Source organism: Dendronephthya gigantea, unplaced genomic scaffold, assembly GCF_004324835.1.
Source record: "Dendronephthya gigantea isolate DGI-Jeju-01 unplaced genomic scaffold, DenGig_1.0 000200F, whole genome shotgun sequence".
NCBI lineage: Eukaryota > Metazoa > Cnidaria > Anthozoa > Malacalcyonacea > Nephtheidae > Dendronephthya > Dendronephthya gigantea.
Window position 1 is genome coordinate 245,250 of NW_021163210.1, and position 16,781 is coordinate 262,030.

General features: G+C 37.5%; 1 protein-coding gene across 1 annotated transcript; it reads left to right on the forward strand.

The window, feature by feature from the left end:
• Positions 1-12,366: 12,366 nt before the first annotated feature.
• LOC114539369 (keratin-associated protein 10-2-like) lies at positions 12,367-15,395 on the forward strand. The gene is made up of 2 exons (XM_028559995.1): positions 12,367-12,522; positions 14,036-15,395. The coding sequence occupies exon 2, from the start codon at positions 14,049-14,051 to the stop codon at positions 14,811-14,813; it is 765 nt and encodes a 254-aa protein (XP_028415796.1). The 5' UTR covers positions 12,367-12,522; positions 14,036-14,048; the 3' UTR covers positions 14,814-15,395.
• Positions 15,396-16,781: the final 1,386 nt, after the last annotated feature.

Sequence of the window (16,781 nt, forward strand, 5' to 3'; positions counted from 1 at the left end):
CGGTGTTGAGCGTGGTTTTGCCCATTGGAAACATGCTATGTGTGCATCGGCAAAACCTGTGATTGCACCCCCTCCCCAGTTAAGATAGTGTAACATAATACAAAAGTATACAAAATTTATCAACTTGCCATGTCAGCCACTTACAGAATTCATATTGTGCTCAACACTTGCCCAATTCATTGGTGTTCAATTCATAATTACACCAGATCGCTTACCTGTAGCACAGTTTCTCGGGGATGTCGAAGTTTGTTCTGTTGGAATTTGTTCTGTTGAAATCTGTTCTGTTGGAATTTGTGTGGCCATTCAAAAAATAATATGAAAAATTTGTGGGTGGCTTATCGTTGATGAAACCTTAGAAAGCTGGGGAGAGAAACGACTAGGGCAGGGGCAAATACCCCTTGACCCCTTCGGTAGTCCGCCACTGGCTCAACCACATTCAATGATCAATAATTATTAAGACATATTATAGTTAAACTCACTAATTTCACAGTGATCTCCCTTGTATTCGTCTAGACATTTACACTTATATGGATCAGATCCTGGCCCATTTTGAAGGTCAATGATAGTTTTTCCACCATTTTTACAATTCTTCATTTTACTGCACGGCACCTGAGGTGTATTTAGACGTATATTTTAATGTAAATAGAACAAACTGTGCCTTTTCCTGTCTGGGAGTAGACGAGATGAAATTGCATGTTCACGTTCTCATTGAAATACAAACTTTTAGTACCCTCACGTCGCGCCGGTTCGGTGATAAACCCTTACCTTTCTTTCCGTGATTAGATAATAGAATATCCATCCCTTGTCATCTACTTCGCAGTTTGAGAAGTTGTGTTCCAGCGTGTATGTTAACTGGCAGTTTTGCTTCGCTTTCTTCTTTTTGAAGTTGTATCCAACACAGAATGGATCTTGCAAACATTTGTGAGCGCAACTATTTTTCAGACCATACGTAGATTCATAGAGCTTGTTTTTTGTTAGAGAACAGACATCTATAAATTAGTTGGAAATATGAGGTTAAGAAATGTGCGAATTGGGTATTTTACGAATTTTTTATTTACCCGAGAAAGGTAACCTTAATGTAAAAAAATAAAACAACATCGCGAACAATCTTGAAAAAGTCAAAGAAAAAATCGGATTCAGCCGGTTTGCTGGTTTGGGTGTTCAAAAGGTTTTCACCACGAACTATGAATTAAGTCAACTAACTAATATTCGTACTATAATTTCTGTATAACTTCTAGACTCATTTCTTGTCGCGGATTAGCGACAGTACAGTTAATAAGATAGAGATCAGTAGGACATGTTAATAAGAAAGAGCGGGAATAACAGTTGAAGTTAGACATTGACTCAAGTACGAACAGTAATCTTATACTCGCGTGTATTTTTTTCCTTTTGCTTGATACGTAATAATATTTATAAACTGACGTTCGTCTGTTGTTATTCGAAGAACCTTAGAAGTGCAAGTTCTCGGTTGTTTACGACAAATCACAACGCAATATTCATAACAACAACACTCAACAATCGAGACAATTTCTATTGTAAATAATAGTTCTAATCTATTACAGGCAAATCTTTAAAATATTATTTTACACGGGAGAAGGGAAAAGTAAATCACATTTATTATAGAATATACATGGTTTGAAGGCTAGATGCATGGAAGTACAATACAACTCATTATCTATGTTATTGTCCTGGGGCCGGTTGTATCAATCCCGTTTAGCTTAAACGGTGGTTAAGTTCAAAATAGAAAGCAAGTCTATCGTTTTATTCGACGAGCGAACTAAATGTTTTTAACCTTAATACAAAGATACTGTTTACAACTACATATTCAGTGCATAATGTTCAAGTTGGCTCATTCAAGAGAGATGTAAGAGTGTTATTTAATTTTGACTTATCCACCGTTTAAGCTAAGCGGGCTTGATATAACCGGCCCCTGATTTATGCAAAAATTGTTCCTTATCGGCGACATGTCTATTGTATTTTTGCCCAACTAACCAATAGCAATGGCTTAGCTTGGCTTGGCTTAGCCCCTCAACCGTGACTTGAACAACATGTTAATTCAGACCTTTATACTATTGGTTTATTTGTTCAAAATACAATGGACACGTGACAATTTTTTGCATAAATGTTTCCCGACATATAGTTATTCCCCAACCATATATATTCTATTAACTGTCCCCGACCATGTACATTCTATTAACTGTCCCCCGACCATGTATATTCTATTAACTGTAGTTAAATCAGTTGTTTATACATCTGGTATACCCGACGCTGGAGCTGCCATGCGCGAACCTGTCACCGTAATCATTTTTATCCCGGTAACAGCGCGCATCATATTAAACAAAATCAATCAGTCATCTATTCATACCAATACATCTAGAATTATCGATGGAATTGTAGAAAGTATTTCATAACAAATTCGTATAAACTATTAGAAGCGATGTCATTGGTTGCTTTGCTGATTATCCGTCTGCATGATAATTGGCTGAAAAATAGTATCAACACACCTGTTTTAAAATACGATATTTTTACGTCTGTTAATACGATTTTTCTCAAAGGCGAAAAACTAAGGCACTTGATTAAACGTATTTTTTTTAAACTTCATTCCACGTATACGATATTTTTGTACAAATGAGCCATCCCTGTAATAATCTATTGATAAACCATCGACAATTCTAGATGTATTGGTATTACTTGATGCAGGGGCGGATCTAGGATTTTTCGCACGTTAGTCAAAATATCGGATGTAAAAACAGGGAGGTGGTTCAATTTCCGCACCCCCCGCCCGGAATAATGACATTTCAAAAATTATTTTAAAACTTCTGAACGTGAAATTTATACAAAAATCATACGCGAAAAGTACGCATAAAAATGTTAACGTTTAAATGTTTACTGAGCCTTCAGTTTTAATAGCAGAAACACGTGAGTCGAAATAACGGGCAATCATAGGAAATTACACCCATGGGCATGGAATAAAAACATGAATGCGGTCAATTTGTAAGACTGACTGAATAATATTCATAACTCAGCATAAGCTAGTATTGCTCCAAGCTATGCTACATGCCAAATATAATATGTGCTTAATGCCGCTTACACTTTACAGTAAATGATCACAGTTGGGCAATATTGTTTATAATGCGCTATAATTCATAATTGCCATATTGGTTTGGTGGGTAATCATGATTTCGTTGTACTTTTTGATATAAACATGCATTACATGATTTTACAAATATATAAATCTTCTTTACGCGCCTAGATCTAGTATTATGTATTGGCTGTTTGTTAGACGTAAATTTATACAGTAAATCTTGGTTGATACTTGACAGATAAACAATACAATAATCGACCTTATGACCGAACGACGACGGGCGAATGCAAATATATGCTAATAGAGAACCACGCTCAAATATACAGTTAACATAGCAAATTATAGGACTATAGTTTATACGAACTTATAGGAGTATTGTTTATATGAACATCGACATGAATCTTTACCTTATCTCAGTAGATTTCTTATTTTGACGAGCACACGAGGTAACGGAATTATCCATATTACTCGACGAGACGACAACTGAAAGCTATTCGATATTTTCGCTATTTGTAGCGTGAACTTCCTAACAAAGATCTGTATCGGGCCTTGCAGGAACCTCAAATCATGACGATGAAATGCCATTTTGTAAAATAAATATACGAATTCGTATAAATGGCGAGAGCGAGCAGTAGAATCCAACAGATTTTTAAAAATATCCGCTGTCAAACATCCAGAATATTTTCAATATTCCTTATTTACTTGAGAAGGATATATTTTTTCCTTGAAGTCAAATAAAGCAAACCAATAAGAAATCATTATTTTTCTTTCACCAGCCAATCGGAAAGCTTAAATTTGGCGAATGAGTCAGACCCCCGCAAAGATAAGGCAAGCCAATGAAGAACCAGTATTAGCCCTCCACCAGCCAATCGGAAACGCTTAAATTGCGCAGATGAGTCAGACCCCCGCAAAGATGAGTCAAACTCATTCTAAGCCAATCAAATGCCTAGAATCAGAAGTCGATGAGGCAAAATTCAAGTGGGTATCCGCTATTGTGACTCATTTGCCGCGGGCTCAAAAGTCAGTGAAAAGCAACTGCATGAAGCTTAATAATTTTAACTGGACTGTTAATTTATCGAATGACTATTTTCGCTGACTGAAGTTTAAATATTTCGACCTGGACTTGTGTATTTTTTGACTTAGTCGCGTGACTTATCTGACAACCCCTAGATCCGCCCCTGACTTGATGAAATTTAAAGATGCGGTGAAATCCCGACATGACGCATGTTGCTTCGTAATAGAACTTGTTCCCGACATACATTCCTATTTTCGAATTTTTTTGTTCCGAACAAATTCCGATCCTTACAAGTTAGATTATATTAATATAATAAATTCATATGGCTACGATACACAAACTTATATTAATTGCTTGGCGAACATATCAAATTTGTATTTCACAATGTCATATACCACTACAGAAACAGATTCTCTAGAGATCTAGTTCTTTAAAAGTACATGCATTTTTTACATGTCAAAAATTTACGTTACGATACCTTTGTACAAGATACGAAAAGGAATGGCAATGTTTGTTGCATCTTCAAAACTACAGTGCTCTTCCATTTTAACAACCAGTGGCAACAAAATCAAGAAAACAAGCCTTACCGACAATAAAGACATTTTACGAAAGCGTTTCATTTTCATCACAATTTATTAAGAACTATGAATGAAATGATTCGAATCAGACAACTTGGTTAATCATTGTTCATGACTATTGCCGGAGAGGAAGACAATATATTATTAATGATCACGACTGCATGATATGAATTTTGAATACGCGTCAGATAGAAATATTTTTTTACTGTTTCATAATACTCTCTAAATGCCGCAGAAGGCGTGTTTTTTGCGAATATGACTCAGTCTTTCTATACCCAAGGAACTTCTTCTTTTTCAACTTTGGGAATTGAAGGAACGGATGAAAATAACTGTATGTTTTCAGTCTTCGCGTGGAAAGTTTTACATTGAGTTTTACTTGCAAATGTTGTGAAGATTTTACATTCGTGAATGAATTCTGCCCAGCTGTTCGGTTTATTTTTGGACGCCAATTTATTCTACACTAATTTTAAAACCGGGCAACAAGAGGGGAATATATAAACAGATGAAGAAATTATATAAATACGTTACTTTGACGAAAATACTGTACCTGAAAGCACAAAAGAAGCGACGAAATTAGGCATAAAATTATTTTCAAGGTAATTGTTTACTTGCATTGAACGGCTAATGTTCATGATAGAATTTGGGCGACTTTGAATTACACTATGTTTTGTCACATACACGCGGGTGGAATTCCTTATTTCCGGGTGGAATTAGTACCCGCACGGCGCTCCGCACCGGCTCTGGAATTAGTAATTATTGAGTTTCATTCAAAATTTTGTCGCCCTTATTCAATCTCCATTGTCGCCATCCCCCGTTTTATATACGTCATAGCCTCCACGTGAAGCCACGCGCGCGAACTAGAATATTGACTTGAATTTCATTGTCACTTAACTCCACAAATCTTTCCATCATATTGTTTACCTTTCTTTATGTCTGTCTAGTAGAGAACCTTTATATGAGATTGCACATTAGGTCTTATCCCGCGCTTGTCAATTTACAACCTTTCCTACCAGTTCTTTTTGTTTAATGATATGTTAATATGACTGTTATAATTGTTTTATGTGCTGAAACTGAGCTTTAAGCAATAAGCTTTAAGAAACTCGACACCGGTGATGATGCAAATCTGGTATCCTGCAGGAAACATCTCCACACTGTCCGTATATATATTTATATATATAGACCGAATTCTTGATTAAACCAGACCGGCACCAATATTCCTAATTATTTATACTTTGGCATAAAGGCCCTGTTACAAGGTGCAATATTTCTTGCAAATTGCAATGCAATTCTTCTTTTTAGAGATGTAAATTTGGCAACTACCGAACTTTTGTCTTTGTTACAATCCATTGCTTTTTTACACTTAGATTTTACATCTCTTAAAAAATGGAATTGCATTGCAAGTTGCAAGAAAAATTGCATCGTGTCACATGACCTTAATCTGCATTAACAATTTTTTAGCGAAATGCAATAGAGTGCCGGGGCGCCGAAACCATGGGGCAGCAGGAGCAATTGCCCCCCCTGCCCTTCGCTTATGGGTGCAAGCGGGAGTAATCCTGTGCCCCGTGCAAACATGCATATTATAGTAGGATACATTCATCATTCGATCTTAAAAAACTCATTAATAATTCATAAGCATTTTAAGGCCATGTTACAAGTGATGCGGCGAAGTGGTTCAAAGAGGCGCAAGCAAGCGAAAAGTTCAACAATTATCTTGCCCAACAGTCCAAATGCGAGCAAAAGATCAGACCAGTCGAAATGAGATTTTCGAGTCAGGTAAAACATCTGGGACCGGTTGTTCGAAAGGCGTTTAGCTTAAACGTTGGATAAGCCAAAGTTTAGAATTACTCTCATGCATCTTGTGAATGACTAAATCTGCATCTTATGCATTAAATATGAACTTCTATCGACAATTAAGCTATTTACATCGAAATATTTCAGCTCAGCTGTTCAATAAATAAATAGTTTTGCTTTCCATTTTGAACTTACCCACCGTTTAAGCTAAACGCCTTTCGAACAACCGGCCCCTGGTGGGGTACTGCTCTAACTAAAACTGTTGCACAACCAAGTAAGGATGGCAGTTTTATGGTAAAGGCAGTAAATCTGAATTTTCATGATGTTACATTGTTCAAAAATAAAAAAATTGCGTAACTTTCTGAGATTGAAGAGGTATTTAACACGGCTAACGACTACCAGATTCAGGATGATCAACATCCAACTGTCTCTTCTATCCAGACTGAGAATATTAATGTTTTGCAAGATATTGGGATTGAAATAAGTCAGACTGACCTAAAGGCGCAGGAAAAAGAACAACTTGAAAAGCTTCTCATTTCCTACTCAGATGTTTTCTCCAAGAACAAACGAGACCTAGGGTCTCATTGACATGCAAGTCAGGGACAAAACATCACATACACCTGAAACCAGGTACAGTACCAGTCATGCAACCATTACGACGTATGCATAAAGGACGTTTGTATACCAGAAAGAGGTTATAAACGATTTGAGAAATATGTTGAAAGATGGAATAATTGAGAAATCGTGTTCGGAATGGGCAAGTCCTTTAGTCCTAGTTCGAAAATCATCAGGAGACCTGCGGATATGTGTTGATTATCGAAAGTTAAATGAAGCCACAATGTTTCCAAGTTACCCATTACCTAACTTAACTGAAACACTTGATCGTTTAGCTGGAGCATCCTATTTTACATCAATATATATGGTATCTGGGTACCACCAAGTTGAAATTGTGGAAGAGGACAGAGAAAAAACGGCGTTTGTATCTCCATATGGATTATTTCAATACAGTAGGATGCCCTATGGGCTGGCAGGGGCACCGGCAACCTTTCAATCTGTTGTCGAGGACATGGTTCAAGTATTGGAGACTGAGGATATCGTGGCATATCTTGACGATGTTATCTGTTTCCACGGATCTTTTGACAAGCATTTGCAAGGAATTCAGAAATTGCTTGAGATGGTAAGAAGACCGGGTTTTAAATTATCTGGCAAGAAATGCCAGTTTGCGAAACGTTCCGTAAGATTCCTGGGTCATGTTATCGACAATACTGGTGTTAAACCACTACCTGAGAAACTGGATATAATCAAGAATCGGAAAGCCCCGGAAAGCGAGGATGAATTGCAACGGTTCCTGGGAGTATGCACATTCTGGAGGAGATTCGTGAAAGATTTTGCCAAAATAGCCGTTCCACTCCACAACCTTTTAAACAAAGAACAATTTCTATGGACAAGGGAATGCCAGGCTGCGTTTGACCTTCTGAAAGAACGGTTATGTTCTTCAGTAACATTGAAACTTCCATAACGCGTTGGTCGTTTCTCTGTGACATGTGACGCTTCAGATTACGCTGTTGGTTACTATCTCGAGCAGGCTGATAGATCTGGCCTAAAGCGACTGGTTGCGGCGGAAGAAAACTACATAAAGCCGAAATGAACTACTCCACCACGGAGAAGGAGTGCTTGGCAGTAGTTGAAGCACTGAAAGCGTATCGTCCTTATGTTTTGGGAAATCAGTTCGATTTATACACAGATCACCAATCTCTTAAATGGCTGCTAACGCGAACGAAAGAACATAGTGGCCGCCTGTGGCGGTGGGTTGACAAAATTCGTGAGTTTCAGTTCTTGGTTAAGCATATCCCTGGATGAAGTAACACAGTGGCGGATGCCTTGAGTAGAATTCGAAATGTTACAACGCGAGAACCAACACCCTGGAATTTAGAATACATTCACCAGCGACAAGAAGGTTGTGAAAAGATAAACCAAGTGAAATCCATGTTACAATCAGGAATACCACAAATAAATACCATGGACATGGAATTAAAGGCATTCGAGGACGAACTACCGAACTTATATGTACGGAAAGACAATGTTTTGTGCCATTATGACAGTAACGATGGGAAGAGTACAATAGTGATCCCCCGTAGTTTAATTCCTAGAGTACTACACATGATGCATAATGATTTGGGACATTTCGGTTTCAAGAAGACAGTGCAAAGGATCAAGGATAAGTATTTCTGGCCCCTAATGTCATCCGAAATTGAAGATTGGTGCACAAAATGCAAAATGTGTCAACGTAGAAGAAATCCGGTACCAACCCAAAGAGCCCCACTTCAATCAATTTCTACATGCCGCCCCGGGGAACTGGTTACTATGGATATCGTTGAGTACACACAAAGTTCGCGTGGATACCGTTATTGTTTAGTAGTGGTCGATCACTTTACAAAGTGGTTAGAATTATTTCCATTAAGAAATCAGAAGGCCGAAACAATAGCAAAGAAATTCTTTGATGGTTGGATCCCTCGACATGGAGCACCCGAACAACTCCACCATGATCAAGGGAAGAATCTAACAGCTGAAATTATCCATGAAGTGTGTTCGTTTTTAGAAATTTGGAACACACAAACAACACCTTTCCATCCACAGTCAGATGGGGCGTCAGAAAGGAGCATTCGTACCGTGAATAACATGCTAGCCAAGGTTGTTGCTGAGGACCAACGAAATTGGGACTTGTATGTGTCGTCTACATGTTTTGCATACAATACAGCAGTTCACAGCTCCACCGGTTACACCCTAGTTACCTCGAATATGGCAGAGAACTCCGTCTACCATGCGACCTTGCTATGAATGATCAACAAACTGTAAACAAAATATCTCACACTGAGTACGCAACGGAACTGAAGAAAAGAATTACTAAAGCGTTTGAATGCAGCAGGGAAACGCTCGAGTGTTCCCACAGACCACAAAAACTTATTACGACAGGTGGGCAAAGGGAAATGTTTACAAAGAAGGAGATTTCGTAATGCGGAAAGATCAGAAAACCAGGAAAGGGAGATGTATGAAGCTGAACAAACCTTGGACGGGTCCATGTGAAATTATTAAACGCCTAGGGGATGTAGTATACAGAATAAAGTACGTGGGCTTTAGCAAGGTTGAGCTGGAGCGAAGGATTGTCCATCACAATCAGTTAAAACGATTTTACGAGACCACAGGGTTGCAGGAAGAAACCGTAAAACCAGAACAAACCCCTAGACAACGTACATGTAGCTGAGGACGGTAAGACAGTCGAGAACAGGAATGACGTTGTCATTGTAGACGGTCCAGATACCGCCGGCGAACGCGAGTTACAACAGCGTCAAGACGAAGCAGAACCAGCGGTGCCGGAACCTGAAGGAAGGCCTCAACGACAGCGAAGACCACCGGGCTGGCTTGCTCCATACGAAACTAACATTTATTTAAACTGTGGGACACAGTTCATTCTTAGGAAAAGGCAGTGTAAGGACTGGAAACTAGGACATGCGCAGAAACACGTTGTTCGCGCGCTTCTATTTTGTCATGCTTTATCGTTTTGTAAATATCGTGCTGTTCTTGTTGTTTCAATAAATATTCATATTTATTGCGTGAGTTTACAAAATCAACAGCGGTATCCTAGAAAGGGCGACACAACATCTTAGTCATCTAGATTTATCGTGTGACCGCCCTTGACCTACAATCCTAAACCCCACAGCAACAGAGGTCACCCCGAACCCACGCAGAGACGCGGCGATTGCAGCAGGGTTTCGAACTGATTCAGGGCATCCTCGATACACAAGAAAGTGACTAACTTTTAAGAGAAGGGAAACATTGTGCGTTACGCAACAGTCCTGTTATGTTTATTGTTTGGACGTATTGAGAACAAGAACTTAAGTCATTAACAAATGTACAGATAATTCGAAGAATGTAAACAATTTAAACTGAAAATGGAAAATAAACAAACGACTGTTTGAAATGTTTATGCTATGTAAACGTCTATAAGAAATTATGTAGACTTCATTTCAGTGGCGTAGTCAACCTGTCGATTTTGCAGCATACTATATTGTTCATTTCTTTAGACTGAATCCATTGATTTCCCAGTCAATTAATGAACATCGAAATACTAGCATAGCAGGATCATTCGTCAGATTGGCTACGCCACAGTCGCCACTTAGCCCCTACTAAGTCCCTGAGTCAAAAAATAGGCGAATCAAGATTTTGAATATAGTTTAATCCTCGCCGCTCATATAATATATTTGTATTAGTGAATGAAACTTAAACACTATTGTAAAATAAGGAAACAAAATGGTGTTAGATATTCATAAATGGCAAGCCTTTGTTTACATAGCTATGAAAGCGACTTAGCTTCCACGCGCAACTGAATTGACAGGGTGTCTACGCGCATGGGCAAAAATATAATATAGAAAGCAGTCATTTTATCGTTTGACATGGTAAACCTTACTTGATGTGAACGAAGATTCAAGGTACGTTCTGTTGTATTTTTACTGTTTAGAAAGTAGTATAAACATCAGACCCAATATATGACAACTATTCACAAATTTCCTGACACGTGATCACTGCTTGACGTATCTGGAATTTGTATGGAGAAGCCAGGAGAAACGTAAACCTTAAGAAGAGACTGAAAAATTGATGGTGGTGTTCTTAGAGGTAGTCAAACTAAAGTTTTTCCAGGAGAATTGCAGTCATATACTGTAAGGCTTTTCCGCTTTCCCTTTTTGGTTACAAGCTATATGCTCACCACTGATAGCAGATCAATATATCCGTCTCCTATTACAATTTGAAAAAATATAATCTCTGGAGCTGACAGAACAGATAAGCGTTGACACCTTTAAGGCGAGCATTTGGCAACGCACGGTATCGTATAACACGTTAAACAGCAGTCAGCAGGGTTTAATTTTGGTTACTTTTGATATGCGAGACGAACGCACGAAGGGATTCTGATCATGTATATTCCATTCGTCAAATTTATAACTGAGGTTTTGTGACTCCTCGGGAACCTCAGCTTGGGGCAGCATTTCCCATACCATGCCTTGCGAAATATTTTATTAGATAAAATATTTCCGTTGATACTATAACTCTTACGTTGTTTCATACTTCCTGATACTTGATTCGGTCTAAGTTAACCGAAAAAAAATGCTTGATGTTGATTTTTGTAGGCACATTGGCCTGATTTATTTTCGCAGGGGAGAGAATTCCAAAAAAATATTTTGACTATATCAAGTACAAATTGACTAATCACTGATTTCGGCGACAATTGTCTGAATATTATAGCTCAGTTCGCTGGAGTGAATCTTCGCAAATTCACCGAAATAATTCCATGTCCTCCAGATACACAGATTTTTGATCTGACATTGAAATCTAGGGGTTAATATTGATCGCACAAATTCAATTGGATTGCTATCTTTTCCTATAGGGCCTTAAGATACTATCGTTAACAAATGATGAAAAATTAAAAATATGGAACTAAATTCCTTTGAATTTAGTTCCATATTTTTAATAAAAAACCCCAAGTCTCGCGAGATGCGTGTTCGCACGCGTGACTGAGCACGCCAAAATCCAGTCTCATTAGTCAATTCCTAATGATTCTTTTGGCAATCCAGTGTATTTCAATCCTACGCAACACTCCTGAATGCCTTGAAACGGTTGAAAACCATTATTTCACTTAAATGTGCGTTTTAACTTTTAACCAATAACTATTGCTAGTTTGCTACATGATATGTAATGCTACAAGATACATGTTATTACCCCAGGACTCTCCCCAAACCAAATGGTAATTTGGCTAACTTCTCATTGCGAGAGCGCCCATTGGACTGTTTCTAATGACGCATTTTTAAATGTTTGGTTTTTCCGTTTTCCGGGCTCCGAGTGGCAATACAAACTGCAAAGTCACGCCCTGTCAGTACTCAGTGGACATTAATTCATCGACGCAATAGGACATACATTTGAGTGATTCGACATTCGACACGACTGCTAAGTGTGTTTGGAAATATTACAGTTTGCTGCTCTTAAATCGAAAGCGTGTTGAAAAGGTAATTATTTTGTGTCTAATATCGCGATCATTCTGTGCTTGAAGAATGGTTTATAGATCAATATTGATCTATAAACCTAATTGCACTGCCTTGAAGTCTAATGGCATGTAATCTTTGTTGGGATATTGCGGTACCGTTTGAGGCAAATTAGTGTATACATCTATAGATTTATGTATAATCTAGTTACTAATGTCAGCGATTGTGGTAAAAGGCGAACCTTGCCGTGAAAATGGCAATTTACGTTCTGTTTTGTAAACAGCTGTGAACTCAAGAGGCGAGCGGAATTCGTTCACCGTTTTAATGGCGACACTTTGACGATAACCTGGTATATTGCACGTGTATTTAAAATCGTAACTTTTTTAAGCTTTCGCTAAGTTTCTGTTGAACGAGTTAACGAATTGACAAACGAATTTCAATGGGACGGGTTTGGTGGCCGAAGTGCGTCAACAATGCCTTTGCTAATGGGTTTGATTGTTTATTAATCACAAACGAAAGGAGACGAAGACTTCGAATGTTTATTGTATCTAAGTAATTTGATACAAATCCTTGATTCTAAATTCTACATTGATTTAGAAATGTTATTGTGCATGTCTAGATTAACAATTTCTCTAAATTCGAGTGTCCTTAAACGAAGGCATGGCAGCATGGCCAATATAAATATAAAATAGAAAGAGTTTGGTTTGTATTGTTGTGAATTCTTTCTGAACTCGAAAATATATCTGGGATGCCAAAAGCTATTTTGAAGACAAAATAGTTTATGTTAAAAGTGGTATTCGTAGTATATTATATAATGCATCAACTCAATGTGTTTCCTGAATTTATGATATGGGTTGAAGGAAATGTCCTGTCACGAGAAGTCAATAATTTTGTGTTATCAGACAACACCCTTTTTAAATTTTGATCTACATTATCAATGAATGTTTTGTGGATTTTGTTTGGTTTGATTTTGTGGAGTGTAAATAAACCACTAAGTGACATAAGTCAAAATTCTTCTTAAATAAAAACCTGCACATCTGTGCATTCCTATTTCTGATAGGTTAATTATGTAGTAAAGATCAGATAGGTTGACCAAACTGCATTTCCATTAGTGCTTTCTTTAATAATTGCATCAATGCTAAAATCATGCTGTAATCTTGATGCAAAAGTTATCGTAAACAGAACAATTATAAATGGTAATGGTTTTTTGCTTATGGTAGTACTTTGGACATCTGATAATAATGTAAACTTCGGCTCACAGAATCCAATTTTGTCAAATCTAATTTGCTTCTGATGTAAAGAATGTGGTCTGTTTGTGATATAGCAGCGATGAATTGGCTTCAGTTGATTTGTTGCATATGTACATTGTAGATCATCCAAGCATAAAACATCGTAGGTGAATTGGATCCAACAAAATTACATTGTGTGAAATTGGCAAGCTTGTATTGGAGAAAAATAAATAAATTATGATTGTTGTTTTGTGAATAATTTACAATATATATACATGTGCTGCAATTGGTATCTTTTTTATGCCTAGATACAATCCAAAGATGACTTTAGTGGTGACAACTACACAAGCTTTATTCCTTATCAGCTTAATCAGTGTGGTGTATGGTGGCAAATGTACTGATGATAAATGTGAGAAAGTTTGTTATAAAACATGTGATGGATTGGACTGTGGCAATTCAAAGGAGTGTGTACAATTATGTATTGGCAGGTCATGCTCCTCTTTTAAGTGTGACACGGACAGTTGCACTCAAAGTTGTATGAATTGCACCAGTAAGATGGTCTGCAACTCAAAAAACTGTCTACAAACCTGCAAAGGAAGTTCCTGTGAAATGGAATGTGGTCCCAAAACTAAAGTTTGTAAACAGGTTTGTCAAACAAATTCAACTTGTAAACTAACCTGTGATAAAGCAAAATCAAAATGTGAGAATACATGTGAGGGTGCTGAATGTACTGGTTTGGAAAAGGAACCAAAACAAGTTAGCAGTTGTGATGAAAGTACTAAGAATTGTACAAGAAGCTGCACAGGAAACTGTAAAGGAAGACAACTTACTTGCCTTGGTAATCAGTATGAGGAATGTCGTTTAAGCTGTGAAAATGGATGTAACATGAAGTGTGACAGCAAAGTTAAAAATTGCTACCAGACATGTATTGGTGACCTTGAATGCAGTAGCATCTGCCATGCTTCAAATTGTGTCTTTAATGGAAACTTTGAACCTATCACGTCCTCTGCTATGGTTTGTAAATTGAACTCTCTTGTGTCAGCATTCATTTCCTGTCTAATGATCATCTTGGGTGGAAAACTCTAAATGAAACATTTGCTGCATATTTTATCTATATACCGGTACTTCGAGATTTTATTCTTAATCTATAGGTAGCTATTTAGTTTTTCTTAAGTGAAAGTAACTCAATACTCTGCCTATTTAACTGACAATGTCTTCCAGCATTTTTAAGCAAAATATCCAACTAGCGTGAATAATGCATCAGTGAACTGGTTTTAACTTATCTCTAATTAAGTATACAAACCTATCAATGGATTTTTATACTATTACTGTAATTTAGGGTTTAATAGGCTAATGATGCAAGCTTCATCAATTCATATTGATTAATTTAGATTGGGATATCACTACATGGGGAATTTTCACTTTTGTGACCTGTTCTATTACCCTTATTATATTAATGGTTACATTGAACCTTGTGTCAGTACAGGCCATTATACTTACAGTCGGGTTGTATAGAAACTTTTTTGAATGTTCAAGCTAGGCTTGTCACTCAAAGATATTCATACTGAGTGATCTTAACCTCAAAATCTTAACGTTTTAGCTTTACTTAGTGCCTAATATATGATTATTGTACCTAGTTTTAACCGTGTGATTTTTAATATTATTTTGGGTAAATCAATAAATAGTTTACTTTTGCGAAGACTTGTTACATTTTTTTTTAGCATGAACGTGACCATTATAATGAATTATTCAATCGAACTCTCATAAAGTAGTTCTCTTAAGTTATTTTTATTCCGATGGTAGCAGGGCCGTAACTATAGGGTGTATAAAAAAAAACGCAACCACTTAATATTCATGAATATCCTCTTTGTTCTACAACAGAAAAGACGTTTGGCCCCTGGAATGCGAGAAAGCTTGTAATCATATTCTAGCGGCACAATCGTCGGTAAACAAAGTCGGGTGCGTACACCAACGAGCTGAATTGAAAGTATTTAAGATTTTAACGAGTAAAATGTTATTTACAATTTATTTTACAAGGTCGACAGTTAGCATTCAAGTTATCATGCACGACAATAAAAACTCGTTCGGTTGTTAGCTGCACCATTATTAGTTAAGCTGATTTGACTATTAGCAGTTGAACTGTACGATTAGAAGCCATTTTAAAATCCCAGGGGCATAAAATCTATTGAGCTTATGAACAATATGAATTTTAGAATATTAAGTGGGTTGCGTTTTTTTTGAGACACCCTGTAGAACAATAATTGGGGTGGTGTTTATTCATATATTCAGTTCTGCCCGACGGATTTTTATTGTGAGCTATTGCACTTACAGAAGAAATCCGTCGGGCAGAACTGAATATATGAATAAACACCCACCCCCACCCCCAATTATCGTTCTAGTTACGGCCCTGGATGGTAGACGGACTATGCCATGACGTTTTGTCATGCTATCCCATGAGTCTTTTCTGAATTTTTCATTTGGTCTTCGAATCGAGTTGCTTACAATGTTTATCATTTATCCAAATTATCCCGAATAAGACTACGACCCGACCGCTTAGCTTTCCGGGTTTTCCGTAAATAATAGTCCCGAGTCAGTATCATCCTAGACACCTTATCATTTAACCATGGAGTACACGAGCCACGCGCCTTTTTATTTATTAATAGAGCATGATGATCACAGACCTCAAGAAAATTTATCCCACGCACTGTCAACATCATCGGTAGCGTAAACGTCGTTCCACGGCGATCGTTTTAGTTCATCATTAAAGGACACTGCATAATACCTTTTATAATTGCGACATTAAGGGGCTGTTTACATGAGCCCTACAGGGAGGGCTACCAACTAAAGAACAATTTTGTTTGCCTGAGAGGAGCAGGTAGGGCTGAAAATTTTCCTTATAAACGTAACAGGGAGGACTAGCCCTCTGACGTTGACGTCAGCAACGACGCTTTTGACGGTTCCGGCTAAAATTTCCAAAGCAATAACAGAGTATATTGTTGAAAAATCATTAAGAAAAGTAAAAGATATTTCAATTGAAATAGTCTCTAAAGGCTC